This window comes from Drosophila novamexicana, unplaced genomic scaffold (assembly GCF_003285875.2).
Source record: "Drosophila novamexicana strain 15010-1031.04,08,12 unplaced genomic scaffold, DnovRS2.1 tig00000121-arrow-pilon, whole genome shotgun sequence".
Classification (NCBI taxonomy): Eukaryota; Metazoa; Arthropoda; class Insecta; order Diptera; family Drosophilidae; genus Drosophila; species Drosophila novamexicana.
In genome coordinates, this window is record NW_020824773.1 from 994,094 (window position 1) to 1,016,434 (window position 22,341).

Here is a 22,341-nt window from a genome sequence, read left to right on the forward strand (position 1 = left end):
GGTTTTGTGAAATTTCATTCTTGGTCTTAATATCTCCCACAGTTTTAGAGCTACAGTCACTAAGTTTTTCATAGGTAAAAAGATATTAATAACTACTTTCAATACCGAAATAAAATTTCACTAATCAATATCATGGATAGAGCTTTAGAGTCACAAAACCCATAATCACCACTTTTATATTGACTTCTTCAGTTAAAATGTTTTCATATCCTTAGATTTAAATTGAAATAATAATGTATATAAAAAATTATCAATAGTTTTTATTTGTATACCATAAAGTTTAGACATTTCTCATGGAATTCACAACAAGATAATGACGACAGACATAACTCAAAACGCGATACGGACCGAGCTCTGCTCTCTCTAGTACTTGTAGCCACCGGCGCCACCGCCGCCGCCACCACCGCGTCCACCAGCAGCTGGTCCCTGCGGGAACTGGGCCTCTCCCTCGTAACTGACATCCGCATGGTAGCCAGTCTTCCAGTCGGCCGTGTAGCGCACCACCTGAGTGCGTCCGTCGGGCAACTGGACTCGATACTCGCCGGTCACCACATCGCCGTCACTGGATGCCTTGTGCGCATAGTCGTTGGCCGTCTCCGGATCCTGGACAGCGTACTCAAAGTCGAATGGCATTCCGGGCACGTGCACATGATCCTGCATTAGCATACATAATTGATGATCAGTTGGAGTAAAGGAGTTGGGAGTTGAGAGGGTTGCATATTATTGAGTTTAAGGTGTACTTACGTCGGCGGGTTGACCGGGAATGCGTGGGGGAGATGGTGGTGGACGTGGACCGGTACCGGGCGAAGGTCTGCCAGGTGTGCCGGGTTTCTGCAAGCGTAAACAAAGTTAGGCTTCACGTTTCCTGCTAATAATTTGAATGAAACAATCTAGGTTCTGAATACAACTTTCGAACTGATTCTATGTTTTAGAGAAGGACGCATGCTATATAGAGAGATATATAGTCTCTTATAAAACTTGTAGTAATATTAACTGAGCTCTGTCTAGTTTGGCTGACAGGCCCTTTTGCCCTATTAATAACTCCTTGTCGCTTATTTGCAAAAGGTTTAACGGTCAGCACTCAAAGGTGACTTCTCTTACTTTCGCAACTGCATTTTATTTAATGCACAGCAATCAATTGTTTTGGCTTATAACTGCAACTCGGCCAAAACCATCTTCGTTATGAAAGCAAAAAAAATTGAAAAAAAAAAATGTTAAGTCATTCCTGTCTTTGGCCAAGTTGTGATTTGATGTCTGTGGTTATGCCCACGCCCCCATGGAAAAGGCTGTCAGTTGACAAATGCAACATCATTTGAGTAGACATTCAAATTGAAGAGCGCTGTCTCTTTCACTACGTCTATCTCCGTCTCTGTCTCTGTGTGTTGCAGTCAAAGGTGACGGCGGCATGACTCTGAACATTTATGGAGTAAAGTGTTGACGGCCTGTGAATGCATTCAGTCTTCGGCCTGACTGATGAATGTGGCGACAGACAGTTGGACAGCCAGACAGCCGGACAGGCTGTTGGAAAAAGCGGCTTAACAGCCAGAGGCCAGGTTAAAAGTCGAGTGAGGGGCTCATGAAAATTATGGCCATAATTAGCCATTGACTTTAATTCAATTTGCGGCTTGGTTGGCTGCATTTTTGCGGCTGTTTGTCGATTGTTGGCCCTGTGCAGCATACTCACGAATGGCTGATTGGGCTCTGGATAGTCATATCCGTTCTTGGTGGGCGGCAAATACGCATTCGAGCCGGGCGCTACCTGGGCGTAGGCGTAGGCGGCGATGGCAGCAAGTGATAAACTCTGCAAAACGAAAAAAGGTAAAAACCAAAAATATTTTAAAATTGTATTAAAAACAAACAAAAACTTGGCATTTATAAGCATTAAAATAAAAGCGCTAAAAAATGTTATATTAGAAAAAAAGTGAGCGGTAAACAAAAATAGAAGCCGCGATAAGATCGCAACTGACATTCAGCTGCCGCAGTCGCAGCCGCCGTCTTGCTCTGGGGCAGGTGCACAAAACCAAAGCAAATGCTGTCTGGTTGCGGTTGACTCGTATTTAGAATGCGCGGCCCACTGGAAAGGGCAACAAATGGCGGAGGTTAGAAGCTGACAATTAAGGCGGGCTCACAAATTTATGGCTGCAGCTAACTGAAAACGTCAGCTGCTTCTTCATCTACTGGTTTTTTATTTTTTTGGTCCAAACATGGCTAATTGACACATGCAACTCGGTCTGCCACAGCCATCCATCAACTTGGCCAACTTGGCCAGCTCAAATGCTGGCCAGCTGTCAGACTTATAACTAGCTGCTGGCCTCTTGTTAGCTGCCCGTCGTTGTTTTCAATTTGCATTTGTTAACTGCAACTTTGGTTGCGGATTGTGGATTGCGGAAATGTTTTTGCCCCGCCTGGCTGCAACTGCAACGCCTTTATGTAATGCTTGCAGGTATTCTATGCAAAAATAGAAATATGCTTAGCTATTGATCATTGTCACAGCCTGGGCTCTGGCCATGGCCAATGCCAAAGTCAACGGCAAACTGCTTTAAATGATCCGCTCATTTATAAATTGCGCATACGCCGCGTACACCGGTGCGAACAGTTTTCAGCTGCGTTTAGCTGATCTTAAATTGAACTATTAGGTATTCACAATTTGTATTTATTATTTATGTGCATAGCTAACTGATTTATAAATGTTGTACACTTATTATTTTCAATTAAATTCTAGGCAAGTGGGAAGTTTTTTTCCAATTGCATTTTCCTTTGTTCTTTAAATTGACTCAAATGGTTTATAAATTTAACGTTTGATTTAATTTAATAAACCAACTAAATTCCTCCAATTACTTGAACATGCAGCACAGTGTGTGGTCCCAACCTTCAACGAGGAGCCCAAGTTAAAGGCAATAAGCATGTCAACAGCAATTTTTGCATGTTAAACAAATGCAATTACCGTTAGTCGAATCCAAAAAAAGAAAAAAAAAACATTGTCTGTACTTCCCTTTGACTGCAATAAGACGAAAAGAAACAAATAATTTACGTGTAAATTAAATAAAAAGGCAAAGTCGAAGCGCGGACAACAAATTGCCGCAACAGCCGACGACAGCCCAAATCGAATGCTGCACAAAACGATCAACGATAAAGATGTACAAAAAAGAGAGACAGATAAAGATTGAGATCGATAAAGCCTTGCATTTAACTGCATACCAAACAAAAGCAACAACAGTTGAAAATCAAGTTACGTCTTCGAGTTTGATGATGGAGAATTGAATCACAGTGGGGCAAGAGTTGCAGATACCTGCAAAAAGTGCTAAGTTGAGTTTGCAGTTTATGCAAGTTTTATATCCTCGCTTTGAAGCGCAACTTTACTTTGTGCTCATGTTTGAGGGCATACATTGATTATTTATTTTTATTTATTTCGTATCTGCTGTGAATATCTGTTAATAATACGATATTGGTGCGGTTCTATTAGTTGATTGAGTAGAACATTTCATAGAAGAACTCTTTTTCTAAAAGAGATACAATTATATCTCTTTGCTCTTCGTGTAAATCATAATAAACATATTTGATTGTTTATATATTTTAGGTTATACAAACTTTCAACTGACTATATTTAGTTATATTGAATACATTTGTAATATTTTTGAATATTTCAAAAAGTATGAAAACATTTTCCTAACATAAATAATATATATACATATAACATTGCTATATGCCACCGTGCATCATGAGTCGTCGAGCTGTGGTGTGGTTCTGGTCTTTGCTAAATTCTGTTCACAGCTCTAATTGTACCCAGTTGAAGGTTCTTATTGGATTTGTGGTCTATGTTTGCCATGGTTTGTGGCTATATCACACCTTGGCGCTAAGGTTTTTAGAACTTTGGACATTGATCTTGCGAATTGTAAGTGTCTTTAAATGACTTTAATCAAACGTTTAGCATATTTATGCACATCAAATATTTTATGTTTTAATCATTTAAAGTAACTGCCAGACATAAAGCACGAGCCGGCTCGCATTGAAATATCATTAATCGCGCATAATCTAATAAATAGCAATTGTTCGCTATGTGCGGCTTTGTACGTGCATTACTGTTATTATGTTTTGGCATTATTTATTAAATTTGTTTTCCATTTATTTTTTTGCCACATGCTGTGTTGGTAATTACATTTATAAGCCTTTTGATTTTTACATTATTTATTGTGTATAATCAACAAGTGTTTCGTTAAACATTTTCATTATTAATCAGCCCAATCAGCGGAAGTAAACTTGGTCAGCAAATTGTGCATTGTTCGCTTCAACATAAGTAAAAACAAAATAAATATATAAAAATTAAAAATAAAAAAGCATGAATTTATCTTCAATTCCAGCAACTAGCTCGTGTTGCATGTCGCACACGCCCACTTTGTCAGCGGCGCGTCAAGTTGAAGGCCGAGCGGGCAAAAAACAAAACACAGAAAACACAATGAAAATTGTTGAGATTAATTACAGGTAGGCAGTAGGTGAGACACGTTTGATGGCTCTGCCACTTCATGGTTTTGATTCTATTGCCATTTTCGGTCAATTAACACACAAGGAAAGACACGAGTTTGAACTTGTGGCGAATTTCTGGCTGGCGCTCCAAAATATATGGACTGTAAAATTATAGTGTGAGCGATTGATAATTAAAGCAGTACTTAAAAAAAAGCGCTAGTTATTAATGTGCGTTTGATTGTTTGGCCAAAGTTGTTAATCGGTATTGAAAAGCAAATTAATCTTCATTAGAAATTTTAAGAAGTTTGTTTGTGTGTTTGTAAACGTACATTTGGGAAGGCTAATTAATTAGTTAAGCGTTTTAATAAGATATTCATTTTTTTTAAATTTAAAATATACTTATTTATATTTGTTAGCAATCATGATTTGGTCAAAACATCCTTTTAAATGATTATCCTAAAACATTTTTGCTGTTGTCATTATCTAAGTTTGGCTTGCTTGTTGTTTAAGATCAAATCGACAGACATTTAACATGAAAAAAAAAACTGAAGAATAAAAAATAACTTAGAATATCATAGAGTTGAGTTCACGCTGAGCTGATCACGAGTATCACAAAAACGGTCTGAGTATCTGCACATTTGTCTCGCTCTGGCTCCACACTCGATCACGACCCAGTTTAAAGTGCGACGTCAAGCTAAGAGTAAGCTACTTAAACTGGAGAACTATTAAAAATAAATAATAAAAGCGTATATAAATATATGACAATTGCATATTGGCAGCGACTTGCGGCTAAATGGCAAACTGATTTATGTGCGGTTAACATTTAATATATATAGATATAGATATACAAATACATACAATAAATGTATGTGAAAAGAGCTGCGATTGGCCGAGTTGGCTAGATTTATGTTGGCAATAAAATTGTTGGCAATAAAATGTCTTCATAAAAATGAATTTAGCCAAGTTGCAGGGATGCACAGCAAGCATTTAAAATAATTGATTTAATTGGCAATTCGATTGTATCTCATGACATTTGCCAGATATTTCCCATTCAGCTTGTTGGGCTAACTCAGGCTTTTACTTGGACTGCCTGTTTATTACCTGTTATTAAGTCATCAGCAGCCCGAGTTGCGGCACTTGCCTTAATTTTGAGCGGCACCCTAGACAACATTCTGCAACGCCCACGTATACAGATTTAACCATGGCGATGACGATGACGCTGACGATGACGATGGCGTGCCTAACGAGCTCTTGGCCCGGCTCTTGGGTCTGGCTCTTTTTTCTATAAAATGCGGCTGCATACATACATATGTGTGTAAATTTATGGAATTTGCAACGTTCCCAGCAATTAAGCAAGTTACCAAAGTTTGTTTTTGGTGCAACCGCAGCAGCGAGCGAAGAAAAAACAAACTCCTCTACATTGATGTCAGATAGCGCATTAGCATTAGTACAACAGCTGCCACATACACTTGCAACTAACAACTTGCAACTTGCAACATGCACGACACTCGCCTGCTCGCTCAGTAGAACAACAAACATTTGGCTGACCTTTTCATCGTTTGATGCATGTTGCAGCGTTTTTTTTGGTGTTTTTTTTTTTTGCCCCCACTTTGGGGCATTGAAATGCAAATTTGGCCAAATAAAAGTTAATGGGCCATGTGAATGGCAACAAAAAACCAAGAAAAAAAACCGCAACAGCCTCCTTCTTCTCCTTCTGCTCGTGAGTATGTGCAATGGGAAATGACTTTTATTGCCTTGTTTCTTTTTTCGGCTGTTTTTATATATTTTTGTTTTATTTTTCTTGCGAGGTTTGTTGTTTAAGTCTTTTGTTTTGGCCTCAGCTGCGATTTCAATCAACAAATTTATTTTTTTTTTACTTTGCGCAATTTGCTCGCGTGCTGACTCCAGTTGCAGTTGATTGGCGAAAAAAAGTAGCGAAAACAAAAAAATGTTGCTGTCGGCAGGAGGCACGAGATAAATTCCATGCCAAGGACAATGCCAAAGATCAAAGGCTGTGGCTTTGGCGCGCGTCTGTCGCACGAATCTGGCCAAGCTCCCTTTGGATCATAGCACAGTTCACCGAGACTTAATGCTTGAATATGTGTGTTTGCTTTTGGGAGCGGGCATCTGATATATGGCAGCGTGGAATCGCAGCAATTGGCGGCTTGCTTTGAAGTCTAAGTGTTGGCCGAGGTGAAGAAGATTTATGACAATCTTTTGGCATTCTCTTCTTTATTTCTAAAGATCAACCGAATACTGCATATCGATCTTGTAAATTAACACAAATTATGTTGCATTTTTAGAATTAAATACTGTAAATAATATAAATTATTGAGAGATAGAATATAATTCTAATTTTGGTTTTAAATGAGTGATATTATATGAAGAAATAGAATTATGTACTGTATTGCTAACTATTTAATAACCATTTATTTGTTAACATTTATCTGTCAAGTTGATAAATTTAAGAAATTAATTTGTCTTTAAATGGTTTCTATAAGAATATGATATAAATAATTGCTACTAAGAGAAAAAACTATATATTTCATTTGTATTTACTAAGAATTCTTTTTATTTTTCTTTTAGTGAGATACGCTTTCGGTTGCCCATACACCGCATTAACCCTATTTAACCCGAATTTACTGGCCATAAGCCACAGACCATAAACGCGACATAAAACCTCTCATAAAACAAGCGCCGCCAGCGGCCATTTATAGATATTAACCTTTTTGCAAATAAGCAAAAAATTTTAAAAAATCTGAATAAGCTGCCGTTGCGGCATTCAAATTACCAGCAACAAAAATGTACGAAAAAAAAAAAATATCTGTCAAATTATATATTACAGTTATCGGGTGTTGCAAATATCTCAAATAGTTGCCGAAGGCAATTTGAAAATTATTGGGCTAAAAAAGAAACGTGTTTAAAAAATAATAAAATCGTTGTAGGCGGCATGGAAGCTGAAGAAAAAATGTAGAAACAGCTAAAACAGTGGCAAAAGAAAAGGTAAGTGAAAGTGGGGAAAATTATAAATTCAAGTGATGCAATTGTTGCAAAATTTGGAAATGGGCTGGAAATAATTTGAATTGCTAAAAATGTAAAGCTGAAAAGCTAAAGATAAGTATCAGCTGACCCATATACAAAAACTTTTTATATAAGATTTCACATTTCGTTGGTGGACCACAAACCCATTGAACTAATTTCTGGCCAGCTGTCACAGACAGAGCTCTGCAATGCGAGCAATTGAAATACAAGGCAACACTTACGCCCAAACTATGCAATTAAAAATGCCTTTCTGTTGGGCGCCCTCAGCCCTCATTGCGCATACGCCACGTTGAACGTTTGGCTAATTGCCAAACGGCGGCTGCTGTTGCCGTTCTGCATGCTGCCTATTGCTGCTGACTACTTACTGCTCAGTGCTGACTGCTGACTGCTTACTGCTTACTGCTTGGGTGCAGTGCTTGCTTTTGTAATCAGCTGAAATTTCGATTTAATTAGATTACCACACATACCTAGACTCAGATGGTTTCGACAAAGCCCAAGCCTGCAGCTTCGCATGCTGCATTCAAGCACCATTAAATTTTTTCAGTTTTTTTTTTTTTTATATTGTGTACAACATTTGGCAAAGACAATAAAACCGCACCGAACCATTGCAGCCGTCGCATCGTCCCGTCGATAGCTCTGGAAAATTGCCTTGACTAAAATATTTTTGTGCATATTTTTTGCCAGTTTGCTAGCAAACCGCAGCAATTGCATATTTCTATGTTGGCATTGTTATTATTATTATTATTCTTTTTATTGTTGCCACACATGCAATGAGGATGCGACCGACCCGTAGCTCAATTACCCCAATCTCGACGGCAACCAGCTAATGAAATCTCGCAAATCATTTCAATTAAAATCGAATTTGTAATGCTACAAGAATCGAATGTAATGCCAAAAACCCTTTACTATCGAATTATGTATACACTTTTAAAACTATAAGCTATAATAAATATTAAAGAATTTTAATAAAAAGACAATAATTAAATTGAAAATGTGGTAAACTTAAATAAATAAAATGGAATTTAAAAAGTGAAAAATAAAGTAAGATAAATAATTCAATACTAAAATTATCAAGAGTAGAGGAAAAATAATAATATTATAAAATAGCGAAAAACAAAAGATAACTAATTCAATATTAAAATTATAACTAATGAGCAATGTAAAAGATAAATGATTGAATACATAGCATTCAGATGAGATGCGTTTCAGATGCTTTGTAAATGCACAAATTGCATTTCAATGTTTGGCTGCCTGCCTAGTTAGGGTAGTCAAATGCCTGAGATGCATTGGGCGCACAATTGGGCAATTGTTCACACTTCAATCGGCATCGGCCTGTGGGGCAGACTGGCTGTAGATGCGGCTGTGACTGTGGCTGCGTGGCTGCATGGCCATAATCAGTCGTCTAATCAAAGCCAGCATTGACCTATGAGGCTATAACGTTGCGCCTGGCTGCTTGCATTGGAAAATTACACAGATTCCGGGCATGGGGCACATGTGCAGCAGCTGCTGCTGCTTATTGGGAATCATGCAGCCATGCAGCCTTCATGGCTCCATCAACGAAATCATCAGCCAAATATCAAACGATGCATATTTTATGTCTGTCATTTGAAATTCAAAAGCGTGCCGAGCAGCGGATGCGTTTGACTGCCATCATTTTCGGGGTTTTGACGGTATTTTTTGCTGCGTGCGAAAAAGAGCAGCTGAAACTGGGAATTTTAATATATGCGCCCAGTAGCCGCTCTCTAGCCGTGCCCTGGGTTACGGCAACATTGTTTTTGGCCAGAGACTACCGCTATGAACATGTTCAACACGTTTGGCAGGCAGCTCTGGGTTTACGCCTGGGTCTGGGTCTAGGTCTGTCTAGCGCTTGTCTAGCTGCGGCAACTTTGCCTTTTATTGCATGATCTGTTTTTGCATGCCCCCAGAGCCTTCATTGTGACCTGCAGTGTCCCATGGGCAGGCATAGTCTACTTTTGGGCGTGTCTAGCATGCTTCAAAAAACCAAAAAATAAACAAAAAAAGATGGAGGCATAAAAAACGCTAACGAAAAGTCAAAAAGTTACAAGCGGCAAATTACACGCGTCTGGCAAGTGACTACCCCTCACCTCCCTCTCGCCCGCCCGCCCTGCCATTCGCCCAGTTCGGTATCCATTGAGACCCAGGCAGCCGGCATGAACCGCTGTCTGTGTTACCTTTGCCAGTTATCTGCTTGGCAGCGCAGGCATTAAAAAACACAACCAGACACAGGCAGGCGGAGTCGTCTGCATAGCATCCAAGTGTCGCACCAACAATTTAGCACGCCCTTTTTATTTTTTTGTTACTCTGCTTCCTTGCCAGCCACCAGGCAGCTCCATGTTGCAGTTAAGTCTGCTTTATTTGTTGCCTGCTTTGCGGCGCCTCTCACACTGCCCTTAAGGAGGGGCTGCTGCGGCTTTAATGGGAGTAAGTGAAAGTTTGTGTGTTGGAACACACATGAACCCATTTAAACAGTTATTAAATGTAACTAACTTAAGCACATTTAATATTCTTTGTTAATTTAAAAACCTGAAGTTAACTAGTCGTGGATCTAATATATATAAATACTTATATATATCTATACACACATAGTTTCTTTCTCTGCTAATTTAAAATACTAAAGCTAACTAGTTTTGGATTTTGAAATGAATTCTTTTATAAATATTCCAAAAAATATGTTTTAATAATTAATGTTATTTTCAAACCTTGGTTTAATTCAGTCAACTACTTATGAACACATTTTTTCAATATAGATAAGATATAAATACTATAAAGACAAGTCAAGATGTTAAACATGTATATAAAAACTTTTTGTTGATGGATTGTTGTGTGTTGTGTGTTGTGACTATTCACACTCTGATATTAGCAGCTTATTAATGAATAATACAAAAGCTAACATCCATTTGTGTAATCAATTTATATTTAATGTACATTTAGATAAAAGCAAATAATACTCGAATATTATGTTTTTCATTAATATTTGGCTTTTAAATTTACTGTATGTTTGCTATTATTATCATAGTTAGAGCTCTCTAACATCTTCCCTTACTTTTCGCTTTCCCACTTAACAGTTACCATTCAGCCTGAGCATATATCAATTCCTGTATTACTATACATCTGCCATGTGAGGACACTTATTCGAACTTTGAGGCACGGTTGTGAATTTCTTTGTAAGCCATTTGTTTAGCAAAACCCTTGTACGGAAGCCAAATGTTTAGCTGGCAGTTGTTGAAAATAATCAAATATTATTGCTGCTGATTTGGGCGTACTCGTATTTTAGGTAAAACCAACAGCTGTTGCCAGATGAGACAAAATCCATTCCATATCCCCCCTAAAGTATGCTCAAGTATTGCATGTGTGTGTGTGTGTGTGGGTGTGAGTCCTTCTTATGCCTTTCTGACATATATTACGCACAGCACTTAAGTGTCTTTGATTATTTGCAATTTGTTCGATTTGGGACTTTCGCTTTGCCCACTTCAGGCTGCCTGACAGTCAGTTCAGTCGATATGGAAGTTATGTAATCGTTTTTGTTACCATTGACGCCAAGTGTTGCCAACTTGTGTGTATGTGTGTGTGTGTTTGCCAGGCACTCGACTAGTTTCGGTAGTTGGGCAAACAACAGCTTGGCTTTGCTATACGCTTATTTTTGTTTGCTTTTCTGGCTACAGATTTAAATTATGAGCAGCTAACAAAGTTTGAGCATGCAATCAAAAGCAAATCCACCTCACAAATGTATCAGTGGAAAACCGCATGATAAAAACTCAGGCTAAGCTCAGCCAATGTCCCGAAAGAAAAATGACAGCGGACAGCAGACTACGAAGAACGCTTCCATCAGCCGCTACCTCCCCAAAAATTGCTGTGGCCAGGACGTGAGCAAGGACAACACATCCTTATAAACAAATTTGACATATAACAAGCTTAACTTGTTGTCCTTTGTGCGGGCTTTTGTCTTAGTGTTCGTTCAGTGCGTCGAGGTTCAAAGAGCTCAAATGATTTGTATGCTGCTGATTTATGTAGGCTTAGGATTTGTGTACTAAAATCACAGCCAAGATTGGAAAACTGAACAAACTACAAATAAAGTGGTTACAGGCAATAAGGAATAAGAAATTGTCATCCACATATTACTTTGAATGGCCATAATAACATATAATTGTTTTCACTCGTATATAAATAAATAAATTCTACTGTTACTATGTTACTAGTTTGTTAAAGAATATTTTTAATATGGATACGGCTAATCATACTTTATGTCTGGTATAATTATAAGTAAATTATAATTTTATTTGTATTATATTTTATTATATACTTACAAGCAACACAAGCGATTTGAAGGACATCATTTTGATATATTTGTATTAAAATGGCGTTGGCTTAGCTCCACTGGGAATTGATTTTATTTTTAAATCCGCGCTAGATTGACAGTAAATAAAATTTGAATAATTAAAAAATTAAAAGATATCTTCAAATGCTTGAACTTCTAACTAAGATTCACTTTCAGTTACAAAAATGCTTAGAACGTATTTAATATGCGTTTTATTCCGTTATTGAGTTTCAGGAGCTTTTAGCACACTTTTAAGCACACACACACACACTCGATTAAAACGTCCTTTTGCAACACTTGCAATTGAAATTGAAATTGAACGCCTCTCACTTTCAACTGGGCCAACAGTTATAACTATTATTATGTAATTGTTGTTGTTGCTTTTTTCTATGCCTGGCAGCACAAGTACCGCACAAAGTACACGAACGTTTTGAATTAGGGTAGACAATGGAGATGCGCTTGCTTTTTATAATCAACGCGCAGTCGCAGCCGCCAGTCGCGGTGCTGGCTGCGACAGCGACTGCGACTGCGGCAGCGGCAGCGACATCGCGTTGCCAACTGCACCCAAAAAAGTAGTAACGAAAAATGTTGTACGAATGCCCAGGTACAACAATTGAGGCAGGTTCATAGCGCTGAACTTCTAGATCATCTTCATAGAGCCAACAACAATAGTAGCTACAATCTCATCTTGCTCTCGCTCGCTCGCTCTCTCTCTCTGTCAGAATGGCTCGACAGCAGTGAGTGGGGAGCATGTTGCTCTTCGCTGCTCAGCGCTGAGAGCGTTTGCTGAGTGTTGAAGTGAAAAATGTTGCAGATCATCGACAGCAACAGCAAAGGCAACGGCAATGGCAACGGCAACGACAACAGCAGCCGTAACAATTGTTGTTGCTGCTGATGATGATGATTGTTGATGATAAATGAATTGGCGATGATCATTAGAGCCAGTTGTAGCTTGGCGGATGTATAACAAGTTGCTTGAATTTTGTATTTTATTAAATGTTGCTGCCAGACTGACGGAGGAATTAGAGATTGCCTCAGGCAGCGACTTGTAAAAACGCCCGCAATGACTTCATTAAATGCACAAAATTTGATATTTAACTTTTATGACTGGTTTTTTAGTTCTCCGGCCCTCGGGCGCATCAGCAGCCTGAGCCTGGGACTAAACCTGAGCCGAAGCTGTTGCTGCTTGGAGTCGCCCCCAACTCGAAAATGTCACTGCGAATGCCAGATGAGCATGAGTAGGGCCACTGCTAGGCGGTCTGCCCTTTGAGAAAGCCCAGATCCCAAGAACCCGGAGAACACCAACAAGTTGGCAACACCGAAACGTGACAGAACCGAACCGGCGAGTGAAAATTGCACAAGCCGTGAACGTGTTCACGCTGCTATCTATAGAGTATACTATTTGCAATGTGGTACGCCCTGCACGAGGCATGCGCCTCATGTTTGAAGTCAAAATTCAATCTATGACGTGAGGCTCATGCTAAAAATCATAACTTATCTATTTGCCGCGGACACACGATTCTGTCATGTGTGCCGCAAAGGGTTTCAATCCAATGCAACTTCTGCTCTGCCTCAGCTCAAAGCATCTCCTCTTTCTTCCGCCATCAGTTCGGGCCACAAGCAGAAACTTTTTCAAATACCAATTAACCTTGGTAGCTTGGGCAAAAATCAGAAAAAATAATGAAACGATTTTGATGTACCAGAGACAAGCAAATATTAAATAACAATTAAAAGCAATTCAGTTTTGATTGTTGATTTCAGCGGCTGTTATGATTTTATTGCCCACTTGAAAAAAGATTTGGCAAGGGAAAAACTTGGATGGAGAAGCCGACGACCGCATGCACTTAAGAAAAAAATAATTACTTTGATTCTCAATTAAGTGGCATAAAATGAAAATGTGACGAGCATAAAACTTAGTCACGTTATTTAGGCTATAATCAGTTTAGTTGCGATTCTTGTGCTTGACCAAATTAAATATATATATATATGTGAGGTTTATTATAAAGTATATGTTGCTATTATTATTTATTTTAAACTAAAAACAAAATTTTATTAAGTAATACGTTTTGTCTAATGAGAATCATGAATAATAATGTTTTTGTTATAACGCATATTGACAAAGAATAATATTTTGCTTTTCCATAATAAAGAAAATCAATTTGGGGAATATGGTATATTTGCTTACCTAGCGGACCGAAAATCTGAAATATACATATGTTTTAGGGCATTTATGCTTGAGTTCAAAATATAAGTTAAACAAGTGCAGAGTTAGTGAATATAAAAGCATAATTTTTTTTATATATCCATAAGTATTATTTCATGTATATGATGTGGATCTGCAAAACAAATTGAATCACTTTAAGAACTAATAATGTACACTGTAACTAATTTACTTCTATAATATCTCTTCAAAAATCATGTTTCTTTTAACTCCCAACTGTTGAAGCCCTGACAAAGCAAGTTATACTCCCAAAAGTAATCTATATCTGTTAATTATTAAAAAGCTTGTTTTGATGAGTAAGGGATTAGAAAAACTATAAAGTTAAGCCATGCCGATCGTTTTTTTTTTTAAGCCTCGTAGTATTCACTTCTTTTGAGGTATTGTATAATATACAATATAAATGGTAAAAGATATTTATAGTTTTGGCTGATTCGATTTCCGTGACACTTGTGCTTTGTGGTATTGTACATGACTGTCAAACTGTCATAACAACATAATACCCGTTAACAATAACAACAAAGTAAGCCACACACAGGGACACACACACAGATCAGGCCAGTCCCAATTTCAGTTTCAATGCGCAATCCCCAACTCGAGCCATGCGCTCGAGAGCTATGAAATTTCTTTGAGCATCACTCAAAATGTTTGTGGAGTGCATTTTGTGGTAGCTGCGATTACGAAAAGATTATTTAAAATGTAATTAGAGCAAATGGCTTTTCATAAATTATAAGTGAGGGCAATGATGAACGTTTTTGATACAAAACTACAACTTGACATGAATTTGCGCTTGGGCAACATTTGTTACTTCATGAAACTTTTGGAAGCGCCAAAGCTGTCATCGCAACTCCGAAGCACTTCCAAACTTGCAGTTTTTCAAATTCAATCGTTTGTCAAGTCCAAAGACGATGACGAAGTCAAACCCATTTGACTGGCCGAGGGGGCTGCTCGGGCTAAGACCCAAAAACTTGGCAACAGCTTCAAGTGTACAATGCGAACATCCCGTAATTAATAACGTGATGTGCTTCAGGCCAAAACGGAAGCAAACAACTAAAGCCAAAACAGAGCAGCTGCGAGACAACTCCTAAAGAGACAACAAAAAGAATATGGCTACAAAATTTAGCTAAAATATGTTGTTGATGACATTTTGCAGACCGTGTTGTTGTCGTGTTTGTTGTTGTTGTTGCTATTGATTATTGAATTGTTGCGATGCTGCACAAATTAACATTTAAAAGAACAGACAAAAATTCTGCAGTCGCCCGCCAGTCGCTTTGGAGCATTTAAAAATGTTTTCATACTCTGTTAAAATACGAAGGCGGGTAGATCATTGCATTAACATTTTACATATTCATATAGCATTAGGATAAATTTAACAATAGAGCATACTAAATACCTAAACTCATAGAAGCTCTTGACTCTGGGCCTTTACTTAATCACTGAGAGATATAGATCAATCCAAAGTTCAATGCAGAATCTAAATTAATGTGACCATGGGGATTTTGAATCTGAATTTAACCAAAGGTTTTTTAATTTAGTATAATTCGAACTAAAATTCACATTAGCTATAAATGGTCTTAGAAGAAAAGTCGATGTCATCTCTCTCTTCATATCGGGCTGTTTTTTGTTTACTTTAATTTTTGAAATATTTTAATCAAACTGAAAAGAAAGTTAAGCTTTTGCAAAGATATAAATAATTGGTATCTGTCCGTTGATAATAATCATCATATTGCAAATGTTGCAGCATTTTCGATTTTCCGCGAATTTGTTTTTGCGCATTTCGTGCAACATTTAGGCGAATCACCTGTTGCCCATTGTTGTTGTTGTTGGTATTGTTGTTGTTACTTTGCTGGGGGAATAGAATAGAAACCCCAAAGACATTCCACGTCGATGCGAGGCGCACCTATTTTGGCCAAAACTGAGTGAATTAGAATAGCCAACTATGTAATTGCCGCGTTTATTGCCCGCGCTAGCTGCTGTTGTTGTTGGTTGTTGTATTTGCTCGGCTGCTGCCGTGTCTGGTGTGAGAAGTGGTTGAAGTTGCTGTTGCAGTTGCATTTGCAGTTGAAGCCCGTCCAGATGCGCCAGGTAATTTGCATATTTTTGTGAGGTGTGGGCATTACCTTTTACAAATGGGTTCAATGTCTTTTAGCCGAACCGACTGAGCGAAACAACTAACCGAAGTCTTTAAATTCGTTTCTGGACCAATTTTTGTAGCAATGGTATTTTAGTAGAAACGTATATACAGATATCAGCAAGGGATTTAAATGAACGCTAACAATCACTCTTTAAAATATATTCAATTCATTGTCTTATTCAAAAAATAATAAATATTTGTTATGTTGAGTTATAAGGGAGAAAAGATACAGTTATAAGAAAAAAAAATTATTATTGTATATTGTATTAAAATCTTATAAAAGTATCTTAAAAGAAACCATAACTAACAATTATTTTAGAACTACTTTTTAACTTAGTTCACATAATCAACAAAGAACTCTTTTAATCTAACCTTTTCTTTACACTTATCTTGATATTTTCTTCATTCCCTTAGTTGTTATTGCTATCACTTGATCCCACTTTATTTCTCTGGATTGCACTCATTATTTTCTTAACTACACAGATAAGTTTTTTGCCCCCTTTTCTTTTGCATTTTATATTATTATTTTTTGTATTTTCTTTATATATTTTTTTTGCTGCTATCAAACAAACTGTAACTAAAAGGAAGCTTTCCCTGTCACTTGCCACACTCGCCACCATTTTTCTTAATGGAAATTTTCATGCGCTTGGCTTTTCTTTAGACAAATTAAGCGAATTTTTTTCACACCTTCCTTGTTGGCATCCCCCTTTATTGTCGTCATCGTCTTCGTCTTAAGTCGCTGCACTTCCGTTCATTGCACCCGAAAGTTGTGGAAAAACTTTGCACCTAACATAAATCACATTTCAGCAACGCCCAGCAGACAGCCACGCCCAGCGACCCGCTCTGCGTCCCTCGCTATCTGTGAGTGTGTGTGTGTGGGTGTGTGTGTGTTTGTGTGTGTGTGTGTGTGTATGACGGCTGCATTTGCATATTCCAATTTCACATTTAATCAATTTAACGCACACACACATAAAAACAACGCATCAAATAACGCGACTGCAAGAGGGCGACTCCAAAGTCCGGAGAGCCTGGGAGCCGCCCCGTGGTCTCCTTCTTCTTGTTCCTCTGCCAGCCTAGCTGCTGTCCGGGCCACCTAGACAATTGCGCGTGTTGTCTCCCGCAACGGCGTCCGTGTTGGCGTCGGCGTCGGCGTCAGCGTCGGCGGCTGCCTTTCACATCATTTATCCTTGTTAATTTTTATTTAGCAAGCTGAAGGAAATCACGACACGCTCGCTGTCCGTATCCGGCGAACTGCAGGTCCTGAGCGATTGAGCCGTAACCTGCGTTGACTTGTTTACGTGTTTGCGCTGTTGCTGTTCATTTTGCAGCTAGCACAGATACTTTGTGTAGCAATTGTTGATCTTGATGCTGTTGTCAGTGGCACATCAAGTCATCCGAGCAAACAGGTTGAGAGCCCCCTGCTTGCAGCTGAAGACACGAACTGGTTTAAGGCGAGAGATTTAATTGTTTTCGTTAGTCTGTGTAGAAGGATTAAGTCAAAGAGCACGAGTTGTGCAAAAGGAGGCAACTAGCACGTAGCTTAAATAAATGCCAATCAAAGCTCTAGCGACTGCATCACAAATCTTAGGTTTGGCGGTTATAGGTAACTTATTGCCCTAGGTTTCATAATATAGATAATATCAATATCGATTGAGTTCATAACGCGATTTGATTGAAGTGCGAATAAATTTGATTTGATTTCGATTTAATGGCGTCTCAGTTATCGATAACAAAGCAATTAGTTCATTCATCAAAACGTGTTCTTCATAGGATGGCCCCACACTACCAGTTAAAACGCTATTAATTTCGATGCTGATTTCAATTTGATTTAAATTTATATTTAATGTGGTATTTCACGTATTCTCATGGGGTATGTTCATGCCCTTGCTATACAGCGCATGGTAATACCCTTGAAATGTTTTCCCTAAGACCATAAGTTCAAATTAAAATGAAATTGAATCAAAAACATTAAATATTAACTTTTTTCCAGATTCCTTTTCTTATGCCAAAAAAACCCGCTTACCTTATACAATGCATTGAGGGTATCCTTGGCCCAGATTGACATCAGGTCAAATAATTTTCCCATTTAGAATGATGTAACTAGAAAAAATTACTTGCGTTTATATAACGATAATTTGAAAAGGCCCATCTGCGCTCATTTATCAAAAACAGACAGCGACAAACCTTTAGCCAAGTTTCCAAGCCATTTGCCATACCCACGTCGACCGGGAGCTGCAGAGGCAAGGGCAGAGGCAAGGGCAGAGGCAGAGGCAGAGGCAGAGGCTTATCAATTGCATTTGGGCCCAAGCCGCAGTTGGCTCCATAAGTTGGCAAAAGTGCTGGCTAAAATAAAAGGGGGAATAGAAAATCTAAAGCATTTAACTTGCAATGACAGCGCCCCCAAGCCCAGCAGCTAATGGTCAAAACTTATCGTCAAACTTAAATGGGATTTTATTATCGCAGCCAAAACTTCTTTTCATATGCCACGCAGCGGAGGCTGCTGCAAAAAATGGGAAATAACAAAAAAAAAAAAGGAAAAAAAATTGAAAAACACCATAGAAATGGGCGAGGTCTGAGAGTTTCTGCAAGCGCCAGTCGTGGGGGCGTATTTTATATTTTTTTATAGCTGCCACGGCTAATGTGCTGATTTATATAATAACCATAATTCCGAGTGTAATTATAATGCTCTTGGTTCTCATAGATGTTGCTGTGGTTATTCTGGTTGTTCTTCTTTTTGGGGGCAACCTTCATAAATCTTTGTGGCATGCACTTGTCAAAATTGCGTTGAGCAGTCTCTTTTAATTAACTTGAGAATTGCTTAATTATAAAATAACAATTGCATCAACTAAAAATTTAAAAAAAAAAAACAAACAACAACGCATGTCAAACAAGTGCACTCAAAGTTGCAACGAATCTGTTCATCATGTGAGCGTCAGTTGCATCTCGGCGCGGTTTATGTTTTTGTTTCGGCGGCAGTTGCGCTTGGCCTGGCAATTAATGTCAATCACTTAGCTCCCATACGAGTGCCACAGAGCAGACCGAAGAGACACCAATTTGGCTATGCGAGCTATGCAAGAATGGAACCTCATTTGCTGTACTTCTTTCCAAGCTAATAACGATGTAGCTTCTCATAATGAGCTTGCGTCTCTCTATTCGGCTGCAGGCGCGCTTGTGTGTGTGTGTTTGTGTGTGTGTGTGTGTTATAGGTACTTTGAAATATTTATTTTGGTAAACAGGTTAAGCTGCTCCGAACTTAGACAAATTAAAATCCCAACCTTTTAATGTCAAATCAATTAAACTGTTTTGTGCACTTGCCTAAAAATTATGAAGCACAAATTCTTGATTTGGTGGTCAAAATATAGTGACTGCCAGCAGCATGCTTACTAAAATAATACAAAGAATATTTTATAAGAATAATATAAAATTGTAAAGTTAAGAATTATATATTCTTAATGCAATTATATTTGTCCATCCATTTCACAAAAGCAAAGAGTACATTTTCTAAAAAAAGTCAAATTCAGAAAGACAAAGTAATAGGTTTCATAATTGTAAAAAATGTACACTATATTAGTATTTCAGAAAACTGTATCGTTTCTCATGTTTTGAATTAATTTATTAATATTACCAGCATGTACATGAGAATATTATTCGTTCACATAAAGAATACAGATAAACTAGTTGCAGCTATTACAAAATTTTGTTCATTTGCATTGTTACTAATAAATAACATATATGAATAAGCAGCTGACCTTACCACACGTATGCATACTTCACAGTGGCACTGTATGATAGTTAAATTAGTTAATGAGCGCCGCGTCATGAAAAACCACAAAACCTAAAAAAGAAATAACTCACAAAACATTAAACAAAAAAAAAAAATTGAAAATAAAAACAAGAATGCCAGTGGCAGTGGCAGCGAGTTTAAGGTGCGGATGTTGTCGCCGTTGACTTTGAATGCATTCGTAAAGTGGCAACAAATTGGCAACGAGACACAAACAACCCAACAACAACAACAACAACAACAACAACAACAGCAGCAGCAACAACAAGAGCTACGGCTAGCAAACATGTTGATACAGGCACAGAAATTTGTTTCTACAATTGTTGCCAACATTGAACTTTAAATGGTAGCAACAACTGGCAAAGCCACATGTGATTGCAATATCCATTGTTGTTGCGAGTTGTGCTGCGTATCTTGTGACGACATCAATGCCCCACAATCCAAAGTCGGAGGCGAGTCGCAGGCGCATCACGTCACGTCAATGATGCGGCAAAAAAATCATTTCGATTTCGATATTGATTTCGATTCCGATTTGCTTTACCAAAGTTGAAATTAATTAAAGTACAACATCAAAGTTTGTTGATACAAACAAGCGGCAAATGCCGAGAGTCGGACACCTTGACACCCCATGCCGAGTGCCTCTTCATGACCTTCACTCTTGATAAATGATGGGCGTCTCGAATGGCAACTCAAAACCGCCAATTGAAATTTGCTACAATTTTAATTTCAGTCTACAAGAAACAAGAAACAACATTTATGATGGCATTTAAGTGTTATGCCAATTATTAAAAATAGAGCTAAAAATAAAAATAACGAACATATAGAAACTAAAGCCGGGCCTAGCCGAAACCTGTATACGCTTGCATTTGGGTACTAATGAGTGCGGTTTCAACCATAATTGTTATAAGAGTTTAAAGAATTTCTTTTGAAAGAAAATTAGTTAGTTTTTATCAAGGCTAAAAACCAAGGGACAATTTTAGAAGTTTCGGCCTGCGGGTTGAAGCAATGCCTCGCCTTAAGATTCGGTTTGTGAACCTACATTGGATTTAACAGATTGGTGAAGAGTATAGACAATTTCTTATGGAAGATACACCTTCCTTCCGATTAAAAACCACTAAATGATCCTATTTTAATACACTCCACGCATTGCTTCAGTGAATAATCGTTCTCAAAATCTATAATATAAAAAAAGCCGCAATGCGGAAGGCAAAAGGTCAGTGACAAGGCTGGAATAATTGTTAAGTATTCATTTTAAATTTTGACGCACGCATTTAATGTACAATAACAAAAACAAAAACCAAAAGTAATTGAACAATTACAAGGCTTTAAAAGTCAATTATGGTTGCAATTGAAGCGTAAACATAGCGCATCTGCCAATTGAAGGTTTTCCTAGTCTCCAAATCCATTGAAAGTTGTGCAATTTGTCAATTGACCGGAACCAGTGAGCCCCTCCTGCACCCTCTCCCTCACTCCTCACTCGGGAAGTGTTAAATATTGTTAACGCTTTGTCGCTTACAAAGTGCGTACTCGTTTATAATTTTAATTGCTGCTCATTCGGCAATGATTGAATATTTCGTCGTTTTCCATAACAACATTTGCTAATGAAAAATGCAGGAAAGTTGTTTGTTTTTTTTTTTTTATAATTTTATAAATATTACAATTGGGTTCACATTTATTTTTGTTATATTGCACATTGATGAGACAAACTTGTTGTTTGTGTGTAAATTGCATTGGGTTTCGTAAAGGTGAGTGAATTAATGACAAAAACGCAAGGTTCCCAGCTGAGGAACCAAGGATTTAACAATCTTAAATTACAATCGTTAATAATTCTATATTTTATGAAACAAGGATTTAGTTTAACAGCAATAGATTCTTAATGACAATAATGCGGAGAAAAATAGCAAGAACTTAACTTTTTTTTTTGGTTAAGTTACTTAGAAGATATTAATAAAAAGTAGAAATAATGCAAACATGATAATAAATAGTACAACAAAATAACAACAAAAAACAGAGTTCGAACATTTTTTTGGTATGGTTAAATAATTATTATGTCAAAAGTTATATAACCAATAACATCTAAATGAATTTCAAAATGTATCTGTATAGTAAAGTATGCCGAAATACAATAAAGTGAAATAATATTATATATATATTTTTATTTTGTTCAGACATTTTTGAAGATTCAATCAAATAAACGCTGTATCTTATTTTTTAAGAAAATTTCCTTAACTTCTTTGCAAATCTTTCAGTTTAATTTTAAAATGCATTATTCTAAAACTTACACACATATCCGGTGATTGCACATCTGTCCACTTGGTTTCGGCTTTATTTTCGGTTAGATATTCTGTGCCTGTTCCTGTTCCCGTGCC

General features: G+C 37.7%; 1 protein-coding gene across 1 annotated transcript; it reads right to left on the minus strand.

The window, feature by feature from the left end:
- Nucleotides 1-272: 272 nt before the first annotated feature.
- On the minus strand, nucleotides 273-919 carry LOC115757930 (pro-resilin). The gene is made up of 2 exons (XM_030698396.1): nucleotides 745-919; nucleotides 273-654 (listed from the first exon to the last, which is right to left on the minus strand). Exon 2 carries the CDS (start codon nucleotides 631-633, stop codon nucleotides 364-366), a length of 270 nt encoding a protein of 89 aa, XP_030554256.1. The 5' UTR covers nucleotides 634-654; nucleotides 745-919; the 3' UTR covers nucleotides 273-363.
- Between the last annotated feature and the right edge of the window lie 21,422 nt (nucleotides 920-22,341).

Bases quoted from the DNA above. Each gene is read 5' to 3' on its own strand.
- LOC115757930 (XM_030698396.1), bottom strand. From the start codon at position 633: ATGCCATTCGACTTTGAGTACGCTGTCCAGGATCCGGAGACGGCCAAC.